Source organism: Mirounga angustirostris, unplaced genomic scaffold (assembly GCF_029215605.1).
Source record: "Mirounga angustirostris isolate CCGP_5_RB_7025 unplaced genomic scaffold, mMirAng1.0.hap1 SCAF_8, whole genome shotgun sequence".
NCBI lineage: Eukaryota > Metazoa > Chordata > Mammalia > Carnivora > Phocidae > Mirounga > Mirounga angustirostris.
In genome coordinates, this window is record NW_026991716.1 from 50987969 (window position 1) to 51007091 (window position 19123).

General features: G+C 34.4%; 1 protein-coding gene across 3 annotated transcripts in view; it reads right to left on the reverse strand.

Annotated features, from left to right (window-relative positions):
* Positions 1-19123, reverse strand: part of COL21A1 (collagen type XXI alpha 1 chain) — a 183911-nt gene that overhangs the window by 43531 nt on the left and 121257 nt on the right. For all 3 annotated transcript variants that reach the window (XM_064597717.1, XM_054505414.2, XM_064597716.1), the window contains one exon: positions 3320-3373. In XM_064597717.1, the coding sequence (XP_064453787.1) occupies positions 3320-3373 (54 nt within the window). The remainder of the gene's footprint in view (positions 1-3319; positions 3374-19123) is intronic.

Below are 19123 nucleotides of genomic sequence, written 5' to 3' on the forward strand. Positions count from 1 at the left end.
TCCCTGCCCCAGCACCTTGCTTGCCTTTTTTAGAACTCTGTGATTTAGCTTTTGTTTCTTTATCCTTTTATGGTCTCTCTCCTCTGCGAGGGTGTAAGCCTCCACGGGCAGTCTATTTCCCTCTCACTAAACCCAATGCCTTACACATTCTGTGAATGCGGTGAATGTTGGGAGGGAAGAAAGAAAGAAAAGGTTGAAATCAGAAGGGCCTGAGATGGAAATTTACGCTAGTGCAAAAGTTCTAGACAGAGGTCAGTCTTGAGTAAAGTGGGGGTAGGCAGGGCAGAAGAAAACACAAATCAGCACCTGCTTCTGGCTGCAGGGAGAAACAGGCAGCCTTGGGAGAGGAAAACAGCCCCTTAAGCATTTCTAATTCCCTATTCCATTTGGTTTCATTAACAGGATTGCAATAGTATTATTTTTCAAGTAAATATATGCTGCTCCTGTCACATTATGGTTCCTGTAGACTTGCTGGTCAGTCTGCCCTTTCTAACATTGTTTCTGTGGGAAAATGAGTCACAAGTTCCAAATAACTGACTCACCAAGATTCAGAACATAACCAGCTCAAATTATAACCTGGTTTTTCATTTCAACTGCTTCTTATTTCCCTCTTCTCTTTTCAACTTTCTCGTTCTCTCAGCTGTCTTCCTTCCCCCTAGGGCCCCCTGTGTTTGCGTACCTGCACGCCCATGTGTTTGCATGCACACACACCTTATATTCTCTCACAATAAGAACATAAACAAACATACCCGGTTCTCATATCCAGTTACCAAGTCTTAGAATTCTTCCTTAATCATAAAAATTATGAGTCAGATATGAGCTCACACTCCAGTCCAATTCACATCCTGGTTGAGGCCTTATTTGCCCATGCCCGGTCTGTCAAAATAGCCAGCTTGTTAGTGTCCTGATTCCAATCTCTTCTCCTTTCAGTCCAACCTGCATATACATGTAACTCATAACTGCCTCTAAAGCACTACTCTGCATCGTGTTAACTCTTTTTTTCTCACATCACTGCCATGCCAAGTGAATAGAACTTACTCCCCAAATTCACAGTTGAGGATTTCCATATGATGAACCTATCCCACCTTCTCAACTTCACTTCCTATCACTGCAGCCTCAGGGCCACTTTCAGATCATTTCATTATTTCTTAGGCACACACTTAACCATCCTACCTGTGTGTCTTCACTCATGCTCCTCCCTCTGGTCTTCCTTTCTTTCCCAGTCATCCTTTTATGATCAAATCTAGCCCCAAATCCTTGGTAAAAACTTTTCGATCACCTCAAGATACAAGATTCCCTTTCTATATTCTTTTTTAAGTTTTTTCTTTAATTCAAGTTAGTGAACACAGTGTTGTATTAGTTTCAGATGTACAATATAGTGATTCATTAATTTCATACCTCACCTGGTGCTCATAAGTATACTCCTTCATCCCCATCACCTGTTTAACCCATCCCCCTCCACTCTCCCCTCTAGCAATCATTAAGTTGTTGTCTGTAATAGTCTGATTATTTTTCTTTTTTCCCCTTTTGTTTCTTAAATTCCACATGAGTGAAATCACAGTATTCGTCTTTCTCTGACTGACTTATTTTGCTTAGCATAATACTCTCTAGCTTCATCCATGTTGTTGCAAATGGCAAGGTTTCATTCTTTTTTATGGCTGAATAATATTCATATATCTATATCTATATAGATAGATGATAGATATAAAATCACCTTTTTTTTAAGATTTTATTTATTTATTTGAGAGAGAGAATGAGATAGAGAGAGAGAGCATGAGAGGGGGGAGGGTCAGAGGGAGAAGCAGACTCCCTGCCGAGCAGGGAGCCCGATGCGGGACTCGATCCCGGGACTCCAGGATCATGACCTGAGCCGAAGGCAGTCGCTTAACCAACTGAGCCACCCAGGCGCCCTAAAATCACCTCTTTATCCATTTTCAGTTGATGGACACTTGGGCTGCTTCCATAATTTGGCTATTGTAAATAATGCTGCAGTAAATATCTGGGTGCATGTAGCTATTTGAATTTGTGTCTTCATATTCTTTGGGTATATACCCAGTAGTGCAATTCCTGGATCATAGGGTAGTTCTATTTTTTTAATTTTTTGAGTAGCTTCCATACTATTTTCCACAGTGGCTGCACCAGTTTGTATTCCCACCTATATTCTTTCTGCGCTTAGGAGAACTCTATGCATTTGTGCAATGTTTTCATAGTTTTTTTCCATATGTTTCCTATGAAAGCCTCACAACAACACAGCAAAGTGGGTATCGTAAGTATGTACACTTCACAGATAAGGAGAAAGGTTTTCAGAGATGTGAACTGATTTACCCAAGCTTGCACAGCTGGAATGTGACAGAAATTATCTTTAAACCCTGGCCTTCCCATTCCACGTTAAATTCCCTATTCGGCACTTACTATAAACTGCCTCAGGTTGGTAATTATTTGCATCATTTTTTTTGCTGTCTTCCAAACTAGATTATAAGCTCTGTGAAGGCAGTAGCTACGTAAAGAACTTGCCCCAGTGCATTATAATACACAAGATGAGAACTCAATAAATATTTGATTGAATGATTCTAAGAGTAGGTCAATCCATTCACCCAACTTAAAAAGCTTTGGTGATTCTGCTCTCCCTCTTCTGCCCAATATTTGAATTCTGAGTACTCACCTGAACACTCTGTGAAAAAATGCAATATATCTTGGCTGTTTTTAAATTTCTTAACCTAGTCATCCCCAAAATAAGCTGCAAATTCCCCTAAATTTAAATTCCCCTTAAGTTACTTTGATGAATAAAATGAGACCAGCAGGTATTTCAATGTTGGCCAATGTTGGCCATGAGTTGTAGGAATAAAAGTTGGGGAAAATGGTAAGTGAAGTTGAGTCATCTGGCACACTTGCTGAAAACACATATATCCAGGATTCAGATCCAGTACTTTCTCAATCATTTTTCCTTATGCCAGTTTTTATTGAACACATGACCCCAGGGGGCATACTACAAAACAAAGAACCAGTGGCAAAGCGACACTGACTGAAGGCTCAGCAACAGACCATGTTGTTCGTATTAGCTATTTGTTTGTGTGGGCACGAGTACTCATGATTGTAATTTATACTGCATGTGAATTTTCTGCTCTTGACATTCTTCTTGTTTTGTAAAAAAGGATTAAATTTTTCAATATTTTACAATGTTCCACAAAGAGCTGCTATAACCTCTAAGTCTGGAAGTCACTGAACAAAGGACAGGGAACCTGACAGGAGTATTTAAATAAAGGATTTTATGACAGGAAAAGAACTTCAGTCTTTAGAACTGAATTCAGAAGGTACTCACAGGCTCTCCTTGTGATCCATCCTGACCTGGAGCACCTGGAGGTCCTGCTTCTCCCTTTTGAAGATAAAAAAAGAGAGAGAGAATTCCATTTTCAGGCATGCTTATAAAATAATAATATATAACATTAAATATTAAAGTACCTTAGATACAAACAGAAAAATTACTTCTAGGTTATTATTATTAATAAGTTACATGGTCACAGATGGCAACTATACTTGATACAGAACTGGTGAATCACTATATTGTACACCTGGAATTGTCTATAACACTTCAATTAAAAAAATGTAACATTGTATGTCAACTATACTTCAATAAAAATATTCAAAATTTTGTTTGCTATTTTATTATTTACTTAATATCTAAGAAAAATTCTAATAATAGTACAGGATGTTTTTAGATACAATTATAGATTTCTGTTAACAAATTAGGTAAAATACCTAAATAAATGGAAATATATATGCTGTTTATGGACAGAAAAACTCACTTTTTTTCTTTTTTTTAACAAGAAGATAGCAGGAGGGGAAGAATGAAGGGGGGGTGAAATCGGAGGGGGAGACGAACCATGAGAGACTATGGACTCTGAAAAACAAACTGAGGGTTCTAGAGGGGAGGGGGGTGGGAGGATGGGTTAGCCTGGTGATGGGTATTAAAGAGGGCACGTATTGAATGGAGCACTGGGTGTTATATGCAAACAATGAATCATGGAACACTACATCAAAAACTAATGATGTAATGTATAGTGATTAACATAACATAATAAAAAAAAACCTCATTCACAGTCTTGAAGCTATAAAGTCTTCATAGCACAGGGCGCCTGGGTGGCTCAGTTGGTTAAGCGACTGCCTTCGGCTCAGGTCATGATCCTGGAGTCCCGGGATCGAGTTCTGCATTGGGCTCCCTGCTCAGCAGGGAGTCTGCTTCTCCCTCTGACCCTCCTCCCTCTCATGCTCTCTGTATCTCATTCTGTCTCAAATAAATAAATAACATCTTTAAAAAAAAAAAAAAGTCTTCATAGCACAAAGATGTCAGATGTCTCCAAATTAATCAAAATTTAATGCATTTTCAAAAGAAATCCCAAGAAGATTTTTGTTGTAATGTGGCAAAATGATTATAGGATTTAAGCAGAAAAACAAATTACCAAATAGCCAAGACAATTTAGGAGAAGACCAAGAGGGTGAAATGAATTTGTTCCTGAACACATATCCAGCTATGGGAGTTAAGAGTGTATACCACCAACCCAGGGAGAGATAAAAGATGAGTGGAACAGAAAAGGGAGCCCAAAACTGCCTTCAATAAGTTCAGTATCTGGAAAGGAACTGTAACCGCAGCAAATGGTACTTGGACTATTAAATATAATTTAAAAAATTAAAACTGAATAATCACACACATGCATACACAGAGGAAATAAGACCAAGGTATGAGAAACAAAATTTTAAATCCTTTTGAAGGAAACATAAGAAACTATATTTATAATTTGGGGGCAGAGAAGAATTTTTTAAGTAAAATGTAATAAAACCATAATAAATTTTGATTATCTGACTATACTAAAAATATAATGGCTTATCAAAAGATATTTTAAAAGTCTAAAGATAGACTACAGATTAGAATAAACTTGCATGTAATAACAAAGGGTTAGCAAATTAGTATCTAGAAGTTAAAAGCCTTCTAGTACTCAATAAGAGAAATAAAATAAAAAATAAAAATGGATTATATAAAATACATATGAAATTTAAAAATTCCTTCTGGATTATTGATTTTAACCCTTCCTGACATCAAATAACTTATTATGGAATTCATGAAGTGACTATATAAATATCAAATCTATTATGGCAGCAGATAATTGAGTTAATTTATAAAATAACTGATACTGTACACTCATTCTTATGACAGTAGGACATTACTTTCATTGCCAAAGGAAATGTGATCAAGGTTTATATCAATCCTTTCATATTTATTTTTATTTTACTTTTTACTTTAAAGTTGATCATTCTCTTGGAATGGAGCCAATGGATTGGATCATTCTTCTGGATCTATCAGAATTGATCATTCTAATTTAACCTTGCCACCCAACAGTTGCATTTTAAAACCAAAATAAAGCTTTCATTAAAAGTGGAGTTACTTATAAGTTATTACTTGAAATTATTTGAGACTTTACCTTAGTATCCACCTCTTTAAAATTAACACCTAAAATATTTATTTTTAGATGGCTGTAAAAACTAACATAGTTCTTAGTTATATGCCTTTAAAATACTATGCTCAAATTTTTTAAGCATCTTATTTGATACCCACCCTTTTGCATCCTCAAAACTTTTCCCAAATTGCCAGTGTACGTAAAAGTATCTACACATACTTAACAATAAATATTAGCTGAATTTGTTCCTAAAATGTATAATATTTACAGATCAGTACAGCTATTAAACTATCAGGGGCAGTATAATAAAGGGTGGGGAGAGGGGGAATAAGCCTCTTAAAATACAAACACAGGCACACCCTCCAACATTTAGGCTTTTTGAAACCTAACGGTCATTAGGAGCCATGATTTTGTCTTCTGTTCAGCAAAGTATTGCATCATAACAAGCAAAGTTCTCTGCAATTATGCCACACTTTGTTTCATACCAGAGAAAACACTTCATTCTACATGAGAGCAAGAAAGGAAAGCAAAAGCCTTTTTCTTGTAAATACTTCAAATGCCTGAGTGGAAATAGGTCTAAGAGTGAAAGAGTCTCGGAATAAATGTACTGATGCATATGCCAACATTGTTTTCCATAGTTTCATATTTTAATGAATTTCCCAAAACCATAGAAAATGAATCACAGAAGGAAGAACAAATAAAACCTGGCTAACATAATCAGCACTTAGAAAAAAAAAAAAATTCAACCACATCACATTATGGAACATGGATTCTCCCACTTTCGTGAATTCTTGCATTTCATAAGCACAGTGAAATACCAACTCAAGCCAAATAGTTCATCTGTTCCAATTGTATTTACAAACACTAGCTGACAAGCTGACAGCTGACAACAGAGCGAGCAAAGAATAATGTTTTCCTGTAAATTAACCAAATTGGGAGGTGGGGTGCTGCTAGCCATTGGGGTTCTACAGAAAAGCTTATGAAAATACCAAAGAGAAACAAAGATATATGTAGGATCCACTAAGTTTAAAATCTCTAGGTCAAAAAGTCTGAAAAATTAAAGGTATGTGTCAGGACCTAATACAACAGGGAAATACTGCAATGACTATACCTAAACTTAACATTCATATTAGTAGTCAGAAGGATTCACCTAAGCCATTGGTTCTCATGTATGGCCCCCACATCAGCCAGCTCAGCTTCAGTTCATGTGGGAACTTCAAAGGGCAAAATTTCAAGCCCTCCTGCAGACCTAATGAATCAGAAACTCCAGATGGTGGAGCCCAGCATTTGGTTTTAACAGAAGTCCAGCTGATTCTGATGATCTGAGGACCACGGCATATCTGTAAGTCTTTAGGCCACGTACCTTCCCATAGTTCCAGGTACTGTCATATGTGACTTGCTAAGTAAATCTGCAGTTTAGCTCTTCTGTATATAAATGGAGGAGGGCAGTTGTCACATAGTAGAAAAAACAAATCTGGGATTACATAACTACTTTGGCTGGTAAAAATTTCTCCTCTTACTTGTCTGATGACCCAATCTTACTTTTTCCAATTAGCAGGAGGTTTTGTAAAAAGTAATCATCATCAAAGATTTCAATAACAAAGTCCCCAAATTATTTGAGGATTTTTATTCCTACTTCATGTACATCATGATACATAATTATATGAACAAAATATCACCTATTCTTTATCATCTACAGCAGTGATTCTTACACTAGCTGCATCAGAATCTCCTGGAGAATTTGTTAGACTGCAAACTGTGGACTCCAGAGTTTCTGATTTAACAGGAATCAGCATTTCCAACAGGTTCCCAAAAAGTGCTGATACAGTAGCCCTTGGTACCACGCTCTAGCCCAGATCTCAAGATACTTACACATCCTTTCTGCTCTTACCAACACCTCTCTACAATGACACTGTATATAGCTTCACACTTGGCACGGAGTTTTAGGATGGCCAAGCTGTTCAACAGGTATCTTGTTTATATAGGTGTTGTTTTCCTGACTTGCACATTCTTTAAAGGGAAGAAACATCTATATGAGTTGGTTTTTTTTTATTACTTAGAATACTTAGAATTGTGCTGAGCAGAAGGTATAGTCCCCTTCTTTATAAACACTAAAGCATATCAAGGAAGGAGAAATGGGTTGTTTATTCTTAAATGTTTAATTTCAAGGGGATAAAGGAAATGAGGAAAAACATTGATGGATAGGGCTACAGCATTTGCTGTTGTAAAATTATGCACATTGGTTATCAAAGATGGTGGTAAATCATCTTTACCTAGAAGTGTCCTCTTGATTGCCTGAATAATGTTTCATTGGGAGATGAAGGATGATTTCTTTGGGGCCATTTTCCATAAAATAATTAAAGGCAATACACAACCTGTGAAATTCAGTGTTGTAATCAGAACCTAACCTGATCATTTGATTGCTTTCATGGCCTGGAGAACCTTGTACATGTATATTTGTTTGAATGGTGGAAAAAACGCATATAGCATGTCCCTAGCTCTAATTTATTATTTTGCTATCCTATTATTAATTTCTTTCTTAATATAAAAGAATTGAAAAAATGTTACACTAAACATTATTTCTAAATCCAGTTTCTACAGCTAATGTCAAAGATGATTTATTCCACAAAAAGCAGCTATTTTTAAGAAGGAATTTCAACCAACAACAGACATGTAAAACTTGCATTGCATGTGTATTTCCTTTCATGCTATGGCCTCTGGTACTTACCCACAAAAAAATTAAAAGAATGGAGAATAACTTAGTTTGTGGCCATCACAACCCTCAAAATCAGGTGGGTGACCTTTAAAATATAATTTAATTTTGAGGAGTTTCCTTATTTTATTGTTAAATACTTTATTTTGACTTTGATCTTACTACATGGTTGATTCTTAGTTTGTAAACAAACCTCTAGCATGCCAAAAGATATACTGAAGATCTAAGACTTAGGGAAGCTTCTCCCTGCTTACCAAATAAACAGACAAGAAGTTTAGGAGGAATCATGCAGAGAGGGGAACCACACAAACTAGGCCTGGAATTCTATCTCTGTTGTGTAACTGAATGCACTTCTGGATAAATTAATTCATCTGTCTTAATCTGACCTTACTGTCTAAGTGACATTAATACTCCCAATGTCATAAGATTTTTTTTAACAAAATAAGAGGCTTTGTGAAAGTGCCTTGCACATCTCTAGGCACAGAAGGGAAGATTCATAAAAGTGAGCTGATCCACTGCCACCAAAAAGTTGGGGTCTTAACTATCCTTTGTCTTATGATTTCTTTTATGTTGCATTCTTTCAAATAACACGGTATTTTTATATTTCTACTGCTATGGTTTAGCATTATTGTTTAGAAAAAATAAGTATCTAAAAAAATATAGTTAGGGCGCCTGGGTGGCTCAGTCATTAAGCGTCTGCCTTTGGCTCAGGTCATGATCCCAGGGTCCTGGGATCAAGTCCCACATCGGGCTCCCTCCTTGGCGGGAAACCTACTCTCCCTCTCCCGCTGCTTATGTTCCTGCTCTCGCTATCTCTGTCTCTGTCAAATAAATAAAAATCTTTTAAAAAAATTAAAATTAAAATTAAAAAATATAGTTAATATTTTAATATTTTAAAATGTCATAAAAACAGTAGAGTCTAATAGTTTCATCAACATTTTCTATATTTTAGAAAGACTATTTGGGCGTAACATGATTTTTCAACAATTTGGTGAAAGGAATTTTCATTGGTTATTAAATTATGTCTACATGATCTTGGCCAAGTTATTAATCTTCTCCATTCTTAGTTTCCTCATCTGTAAAAGGATAAAATTTTTTTTTTTACTTACAGTTCAGTGATTTATGAGATTAATGTGAGAATGCATATAAAGTGCTGGGAAAAGAGCCAGGCATGTAGTAAGTATCCAATAAATTATGTCTGTTGCTATCCTGTGTCCTGTCCTGGTTTCACGTCTCTTCATACCCAGTTTAAACACTGTTTTTCAGTATTTCAATTGCTAACTGAAATTCTCATCCCTTTATCTGTTCATCTGCTGCACTTGCTTAGGCAAACCTCAATATTCAGTAAATCAAACTGAAAGCCTCCTCAGACCCAGTACAGCAATGTTATAGTATAAGTATAGTATAACATAAGTATAGCAATGCGAGGGGGAAAATTGTATGACAGTCACATAGACTATAACTTCCAGCTTCAACGAGACTTCAACGCGGCTTCTCTATTTCTTTACTTTTCCCTCTCAACCGGTGACAATTTGCACTTCTTTAGAGAAAACAGAAGTCAACATCTTGCCACCAAACCAACACACTAACCTGAATTTTCATCCACCCATTCTATTTTTTTTTTTTACCTCTCTCTCTTAAAGATTTGTCAGAGAAAAAGAGAGAGAGAGAGAAAGAGAGAGAGAGAAGGAGAGAAAGAGTACATACAAGTGAGCACAAGCAGGGGGAGTGGCAGAGGGAGAAGCAGGCTCCTGCCATAATCCCTTCCAGTTCTGTTCACTCTCCAATTCCTTCCCCTCTCCAAATGAGATAGAGCTCCTTATCAGGATTTAACTACTTGCTGGACATTTACTCTTAAATGTGCCACAGAAATCTTAAATGCACACATTGTACTTCTCATTTCTCCACCTCCCCAACAGAAGACATACTTAACCCATCCCAATAAACAATTCCATTAATTAAACATCAAACTTTACTATACATAAAAAGGAGATGCTCAAGAAATAAGAAGCCTAGTAAGCCACTCAAACTTTTATACCCCTACTATTAGAGGTCTAAATATATTTAAAACATTTCAAATTGAGAAAACTTGCAGACAATATCCAAACAAAACTACTAAATGAAAAACAGAAAATGAGAATCCAAACATTTCAGTAAATTTCCCTCACACAAAAATAAACATGAAGCAGGAAAAAACTGCAACAAAATGCCATAACCTGGATTAATGTTACACAAGTATTTTTCAGACATAAGCAAGGATGATATAAAATAAGAACACAGGAAATAAATTGAAAAGACAAAATAATCTCAGCTATCACAATTAAATTACTAGAAACTAAGGGAGAAAATATTTAACTTTAAATTTTTAAAGGCACTGAGAGAGAAAAAACTAAACATAGCCAATAAAAATGAATTTTTTAAAAAAGATAAAAAAGGTGAGGCAAGTGGTAGAGGTAGAAGTTAGCTCAAGAAGTCGCAACATATCTAAAATTAGAGTCCTTAGATATAAATTAAAACAATGTAACAGAACTTCTATTTAAAACTATAATCCAAGGGGCACCTGAGTGGCTCAGTCAGTTAAGTGATTGACTCTTGGTTTCAGCTCAGACAGTGATCTCAGGGTCATGACATGGAGCCCTGCATCGGGCTTCGTGCTCAGCACGGATATTCTCTATCCCTGTCCTTTTGCCCCTCTCAATCATGTTCTCTCTCTAAAATAAATCAATAAAACCTTAAATATATATACATATTTTAAAAACTATAATCCAAGATAATACTCCAGAATTAAAAGAAGCCCTGAATCCACTTATTAAAAGGATTCTGGGATAAGTGGAATTCTTAATTCTGAGACATAAATTATGCTCTTAGACTTTCCACATAAAGGTTTTTGTTTTGTTTTAACTCTCCAGGCTTCCATATGAAAAGACAAAGCCACTTACAAAGGAAAGACAATTAGGTTGACATCAGAAGCACACATAACAGCCATGGAACAACATCTCAAAGAAATTCAAAGAAAAACCGTGAAAAGCACTGAGACAAGAGTTTCTAATGACAGCGACAAGACAGTGACAGCCAAATTGTCATTCAAGTAGCAAGAACAAAGAAAACATGTTAAAATACAAGAATTCAGAGAATACTGTATTCACAAGCACTTCCTAAGGAATACACTATAGAAAAAGCTTCATAAACCAAAATGGTGACTAGGAATTATTGGTAAAGGGGCTGGTGATGAACACTGAATATATTTAATTGCAGATTTGAAGCAAAGGAGGGACATGAATGGAAAATCGTTTATAAATATTACATAATCTGATGAAGTAGAAGTAATATCATTAAACAAATAAGAAGAGGAGGAAGGAAAGAGGAAAATAGAATTCATTAACTGCCACAGAGATGATAAGGTATCATTTAAAGTTAGCAACACAAAGCATAGATGCCTAAGGAAGGCAAAAGGCTTCTAAAGGAATTCTAAACTGTATTTTTATAGGCGACTAAAGGTATTTGTATAAAGACCCTCAGTAGTTAACATTGCTGTATGGTATATGTGAAAGCTGCTGAGAGACTAGAGATCCTGAGATCTTATAACAAGAAAAAAAATTTTTTGGACCTATATGAGAGGTGATGGATGTTAACTAAAGTTTTTGTGGTCATCGTTTCAAAATATATGTAGGTAAAATCATTCTCTTGTACACCTTAAATGTATACAGTGCTGTATGTCAATTAACTCAATGAAACTGGAAGGAAAAAGAGCACTGGAAAAACATAAACTTCCTAAATCCCAAAGAAAGGCAAGGCAAAAAGAAATTTAAAACTGACCACGTTGAGAAAGAAGCATAGCAAATAGTGCACAGGGCACATAGTAATATAACAAAATTAGAACATAAGCATTATGACAGATGTAAGGCCAAACCTATTAGTGAATAAAAATAGACTCAATCTCTTAAAAGAAAAAAATTTCAAACTGCTTTTAAAAGGAAAGACCAACTCTACGCCTGAGATAAGAGAAACTAAAAATTATGGAAAAAGCAAACCAAAGAATGCGCAAAGGTTTAAGCAAATAAGAATAATCAAAATGAAGAAATGCAATTCTCATATATAAGACAAAGTAAACTTCCAGCTAAAACTTGATGTCAAAAGCCACAATCCAAAATGAAGATGTAAGAGTTATGAATATCCATGCAACAAATAAAAACCCCATTCATGAAACAGGATAGAAGACGACTAGATAAAAATGACTAGATGACACAAGATAGGTTAAAAAAAATTAAATATATAGAATATTTAAAGAAGATATTCAATAAAGAAAATTTTACAAATGTATATTGAGTTTCCCATTCTCAAAATAGATATTTACCTTCTTATATGACAGGAAACATTTCTGACAATTGAACATATAAGCCCAGGAAAAAATTACAACAAATCCCATTAAGAAGACGTTATGCAAATAACATTCTCCAATATAGTGCAATAAAACCAGAAGTTGACAACAGAATCAAAATAAAAGAATTTTCAACATAAATTTTTTTAAACTTTTAAGCAATTTCTAGGAAAAAGAGAAGATCAAAATTACAGAATTTCTAAAAAGTAATAATGAAAACACTGCACATTAAAATCAAGGGAATACAATTGAAACAATAATCAAAAAGTATGTATAAATTTAAATACTAAAAGCAAAAAATAGTAATGCAGCAAAAATAAATTCATTTCCCAATTGTAAAATCTAGAAAAATATAAGAAAAAAAAAAAGGAAGGAAGGAAGGAAGTAGTACAGACCAAAATAAAAACAAAAGAAAAACCAGAAATGGAAAATCAATGAAGTTAAAAATTAAATTATGTTGGATCTTTGGGGGGGAAAAAAACCAACAAAATAAAAAAGCCAAAATCTCATTTTTAATCAAGCAAAAAAAAAACAAACAAAAAAAAGTAGAAAGCGAAAGCATAAATATTCAAAGAAATAACAAAGGAAGAATAATTACTGAAACCAAGAAAACTTTTTAAAAACCATTAAAGGATTTGCACAATCCTGTATAAGTCATTTGAAAAATCTAGATGGAATAACTAATTTCCTAAAAGAATGAAGTTTACTATTATTGACCCTGTGAGAGATAGAGTGCTTAAGCCAAGCAATTTCCATGTAAGAAATAAGAGAAAGTTATCAAGAAGCTATTCAACACAAAGAGCATCAGGTCCAGATGATAATGGAGAAGCTGAGAAAAAACCCTGCGGTGCATGAATTCAATTATAACCACCAATAACAAATGATTATTACATAATATATAATATCAGGAATGAAAGAACATTAAAAATCATACATTAAAAGGACAAGAATATGGCACAAAAACAGGCACACAGATCAATGTAATAGAACAGAAAGCCCAGAAATAAATCCACATGTATATGGTCAATTAATCTTTGACAAAGCAGGAAAGAATATCCAATGGGAAAGAGACAAGCTCTTCAACAAATGGTACTGGGGAAAAAAGGACAGCTACATGCAAAAGAATGAAACTGGACTGCTTGCTTACACCAAACAAAGATAAATTCAAAATGAATTGAAGACTTAACTGTGAGACCTGAAACCATAAAAATCCTAGAAGAAGTGGGGCGCCTGGGTGGCTCAGTCGTTAAGCATCTGCCTTTGGCTCAGGTCATGATCCCAGGGTCCTGGGATCGAGCCCCACGTTGGGCTCCCTGCTCCGCGGGAAGCCTGCTTCTCCCTCTCCCACTCCCCCTGCTTGTGTTCCCTCTCTCGCTGTGTCTCTGTCAAATAAATAAATAAAATCTTAAAAAAAAAAAATTAAAAAAAATCCTAGAAGAAGTACAGGCAGTAATTTCTCCAACATCAATCTTAACAACTTTTTTCTAGATATGTCTCCTGAGGCAAGGGAAACAAAAGCAAAAGTAAACAACTGGGACTATATCAAAGTAAAAACTGCTGCACAGCAAAGGAAACAGTCAACAAAACTAAAAGACAACCTTCTGAATGGGAGAATATATTTGCAAATGACATCTCTGATAAAGGGTTAGTATCCAAAATATATAAAGAATTTATACAACTGAACTACCAAAAAACAAATAACCAAATTTAAAAATGGCAGAAGATATGAACAGACATTTCTCCAAAGAAGACATACAGATGGCCAACAGACCCATGAAAAGATGCTCATCATCATCATCATCATGGAATGCAAATCAAAACTATGATTAGGTATCTCCTCACACCTGTCAGAATGGCTAAAATATAAAACACAAGAAGCAAATGTTGGAGAGAATGTGCATAAAAAGGAAGCCTTGTGCACTTCTGGTGGGAGCACAAACTGGTGCTGCCACTGTGGAAAGCAGTATGGAGGTTCTTCAACAAGTTAAAAATGGAACTATCCTACGATCCATAATTGCACTACTAGGTATTTACCTGAAGAATACAAAAACGCTAATTGAAAGGGATACATGCACCCCTCTATTTATTGCAGCATTATTTACAAAGCCAAATTATGAAAGCAGCCCAAGTGCCCATCAATAGATGAATGGATAAAGATGTGGCACATATATACAATGGAATATTATTCAGCCATAAAAAAGAATGAAATCTTGTCATTTGCAACAACATGGATGGAGCTAGAGAGTATAATGCTAAGTGGAATAGTCAGAAAAAGAAAAATACCACATGATTTCATTCATGTGTGGAATTTAAGAAACAAAACAAATGAGCAAAGAGAAAAAAAAGAGAGAGAGACAAACCAAGAAACAGACTCTTAAGAATAGAGAACAAAGTGATGGTTACCAGAGGGGAGGTGCACGGGGGGGATGGGTAAAATAGGTGATGGGGATTAAAGAATACACTTTTCATGATGAGCACTGAGTAATGGATAGGCTTGCTGAATCACTATACCATACACCTGAAATTAATGTAACACTGTATGTTAACTACACTAGAATTAAAATTTAAAAAATAAAACAAATAATTTTAAAAGGACAAGAGGGCACCTGGGTGGCTCAGTTGGTTAAGCAACTGCCTTTGGCTCAGGTCATGATCCTGGAGTCTTGGGATCGAGTCCCGCATCGGGCTCCCTGCTCAGCAGGGAGTCTGCTTCTCCCTCTGACCCTCCTCCCTCTCATGCTGTCTCTCATTCTCTCTCTCGCAAATAAAATCTTAAAAAAAAAAAATTAAAAAATAAATAAAAGGACAAGAATAAGGCAATGTAATAAATAAAATATGCCAACAAACTGGAAATGAAATGAACAAATTCCTTGAAAGGCACAAATTACCAAAACTTACTCAAGAAGAAAGAGAAACACTAAATAGCCCAATATTTAGTAAAGGAATTTAATTAGTAATTAGAATCTTCCTTACACTTACAAAGCCCAAGTCCAGACAGTTTCACTGGTAAATTCTACCAAACAAGGAAAAAAATGATACCAATTCTACACAAATCTTTCAGAAAAGCTAATATTACCTTGATACCAAAGCCATACAAAAAAATCACAAGAAAACTACTGACCATTATCTCTCATGAACACAGACACAAAAGTACTTAATAAAATATTTCCAAATTGAATCCAGCAGTCATAAAAAGAATAATATAAAATGGCTAACTGGCATTTATCCCAATAATGCAAGATTAATGTAACATACAAAATCAATGTTATACATATTAATGAAATAAGGGAGGAAAACAATATAAATCAATAAATGCCGAAAAATTTTTTGAAAAATTCAACACCTGATCATAATTAAAGAGAAAAACTCTCAAAAGACTACAAATAAAAAGGAATTTTCTCAACCTGATGAAGGGTTTCTATATAAAATCAACAACCAACAGTTACTGGTAAAAGACTGCCTAGGGTTAGGAACAAGGCAAGAAATGTACACTCTCACTACTATTCAAGATTGTACTGAAGGGCCTGTACAGTGCAATAAAATCATTAAAATAAATTTTAGTCATACAGATTAGTCTAGAAGAAGAAAATGGTATTTATTTCTAAATACCATGATCATCTATACAGAAAAATGTAAGGAATTTCCAAATAAAGTTGCAGGAATCATTAAGTGAGTTTAGCAATATTGCAGGATATATGATCAACATACCAAACTAGTTCTATTTTCATAGGCTAGTAACAAAAAAATAAATCTTTAAAAATCTCTTCACAAGAATATTTTTAAAAATGAAATATTTGGGTATAAATTTAACAAAAGACATACAAGATCTGTACACTGAAAACTACAAAACATTGCTGAGATAAAGAAAAACTATAAGTGAAATGATATACTATGTTCATGGATTGGAAGACTGTTACAACCATAACTCTCCTCAAACAAATGTAAAGATATATATATACATACTCCCCTCTCTAAAAGTTTAAGCTTAATCTCAGCCCTTCTGCCCTATCTTGAGTAGGGGCTGGACTTGGTAACTCAATTCCAAAAAAAAAAGTGCAAGAAAAAAAGCAATAACTTCACAATGAAGAAACATGACAAATACTACCATAACCAAATGATCAAAGTTAATATAATCAATGATTAGTCATGTGGATAGCATATACTCTCTGATATGATGAGATGGGCACTTCACCTTTGTGTTATCCTTCCCTCCCCACGAAAAAAAAAAAAACCTATTATTCCAGCGTAATCATGAGGAAAACATCAGAAAAACCCACACTGAGTAACATTCTACAAAATACAGAACCAAAGCTCTTCAAAACTGTCAAAATCATGAAAAAGAAGACTGAAATTATCATATATTACAAAAGACTAAGGAGGCATAAAAAAATAATGCTATGTGGTATATCCTCAATTAGATCATGGAACAGAAAAAGAACATTCTTGAAAAACTAATAAAATCCAAATAAAGTATGGAGTTCAATTTACATCAGTGCATTGATATTGATTTCTTAGTTTTGACAAATGTGCCATAGTAATATAAGATGTTAACATCAGGAGAAACTGGGTAAAGTGTGTAAGGGAATTCTGTATACTGTATCTGCAACTTTCCTATAAATCTAAAACTATTCCAAACTAAAAAGTATACTTAATAAAACTCAGGCTTTTTTGTAGTTTTTCAAGCTGACACTTAAGCTTATATGGAATTTCATACACTTAGAATATCCGTTACAATTTTAAAAAGAAAAACAAGTTTAGATACTTAAACTGTCAGATTTCAAAACTTTAAAGCTATGATAATCAAGACAGTGTGTTGTTGACAAAAGGCCAGATGTATAGATTAGTGCAACAGAATCAAGAGTCCAAAAATAGTTTCAATTGTATTGATCAAATTTTATTTGGTGAAAATGCTCATGTAATTCAATGGGAAATGATAGTCTTTTTAATAAATGATGCTGAAAGAGAGAACTTATATATATATATACCAAAAATAAGGGTAACTACTATGAAGGGATAGAATATGACTCTAAAAATGAAAAATAAAAAAGATTTTTTTTTTTAAAAAGAGATTAAGATGTTGGTTAAAAAAGGGAAAAAGAAAAATTCAAAAAAAAAAAGTTAAAAAAATTAACTTTGAAGGACTAAAGAATCATGGGAAAAAAGCCTTGAATTCTATGTGCAGTATTCCCCTAGCGCTGGAGTTCTGCCGTTCTCACTGATCAATAAACTTGGTCTTGGCTGGCTGTTGCTGATCTTCTGGGGGAGGGGCATTAAGAGGGCATTTGATGTAATGAACCCTGGGTGTTATATGCAACTGACAAATCACAGAATTTTTTTAAATATTTAATATTTTTTAATATTTATTTATTTATTTGAGAAAGAGAACATGAGAGAGTGAGAACACAAACAGGTGAGAGGGGTAGAGGGGGAGGCAGGGAGCTGGATATGGGACTTGATCCCAGGATGACCTGAGCCCAAGGCAGACACTTAACTGACTGAGCCACCCAGGTGCCCTGAATCACTGAATTCTACCTCTGAAACTAATAATACAGTATATGTTAATTAAATGGGATTTAAATAAAATTTAAATTTAAATAAAAAATTTTAAAAGAAAAAAAATAAATGATGCTGAAAGAATTAGGTGTACTAATGGAAAAAAAAAGAATTAGGTGTACTAATGTACAATCCTGACTTTTTCCTCATGTCATACATAGAAATTAAAATCATCAAAATGGATCATAGGCCTAAATTTATAGGCTAAGATGATAAAGTTTTATAAATATAATGTTCTAAATATAAGTATTTAGAAAAACTGATTTTTTTCCTTTTAGAAGAAAAGACAAGAGAAAGTCTTGTAACCTTAAGTTAGGTAAATATTCTTAAATATGATACAAAAGGCATGAACCACAAAAAAAAAAATTAAGAAACTGGACTTCATCTAGATTAAAAACCTTTTCTTATCAAAAGACACAATTAAGAAAGTGAAAAAACAATACGAGGGCAAGAAAGTATTTTCAAACATATATCTGATAAAGAACTTATAGCCAGAACACATAAAGAAATCTTACAACTCATTAATAAGAAGATAAAAACCCAAATTTTTTTTAATTGGTCAAATATTTTGAATAGACATCCCACAAAAGAAGATAACATCAATGGCCAACAAGCCCATAAAAAGATATCAACACTGCCATTATCATGGAAATGCAAACTAAAACTCCATATTCAGAATGGGCAAATCCACAAAGATATAAAGTAGATTAGAGGTTGCAGAGGGCTAAAAATAGAGCACAAGTGGCTGGTAGGAAATTGGGAGTGACTGCTAATGGGTATAAGATTTCTTTTTGAAGTGATGAAAATGTTCTAAAATTAGATTACAGTGATGACTGAGTAACTCTGTAAATATACTCAAAATCACTGAATTGTGTGTGCAGTAAATTAAATAGGTAAACTCTGTAACGTGTGGCTTATTTATGAATAAACCTGTTAACAAGTGAAATAAGGTTTACACTTGTAGGTATGTTCATGCAAACACGCTATCCAGATTAATATCAAAAAGGGAAATAAACTAGGGACACCTGG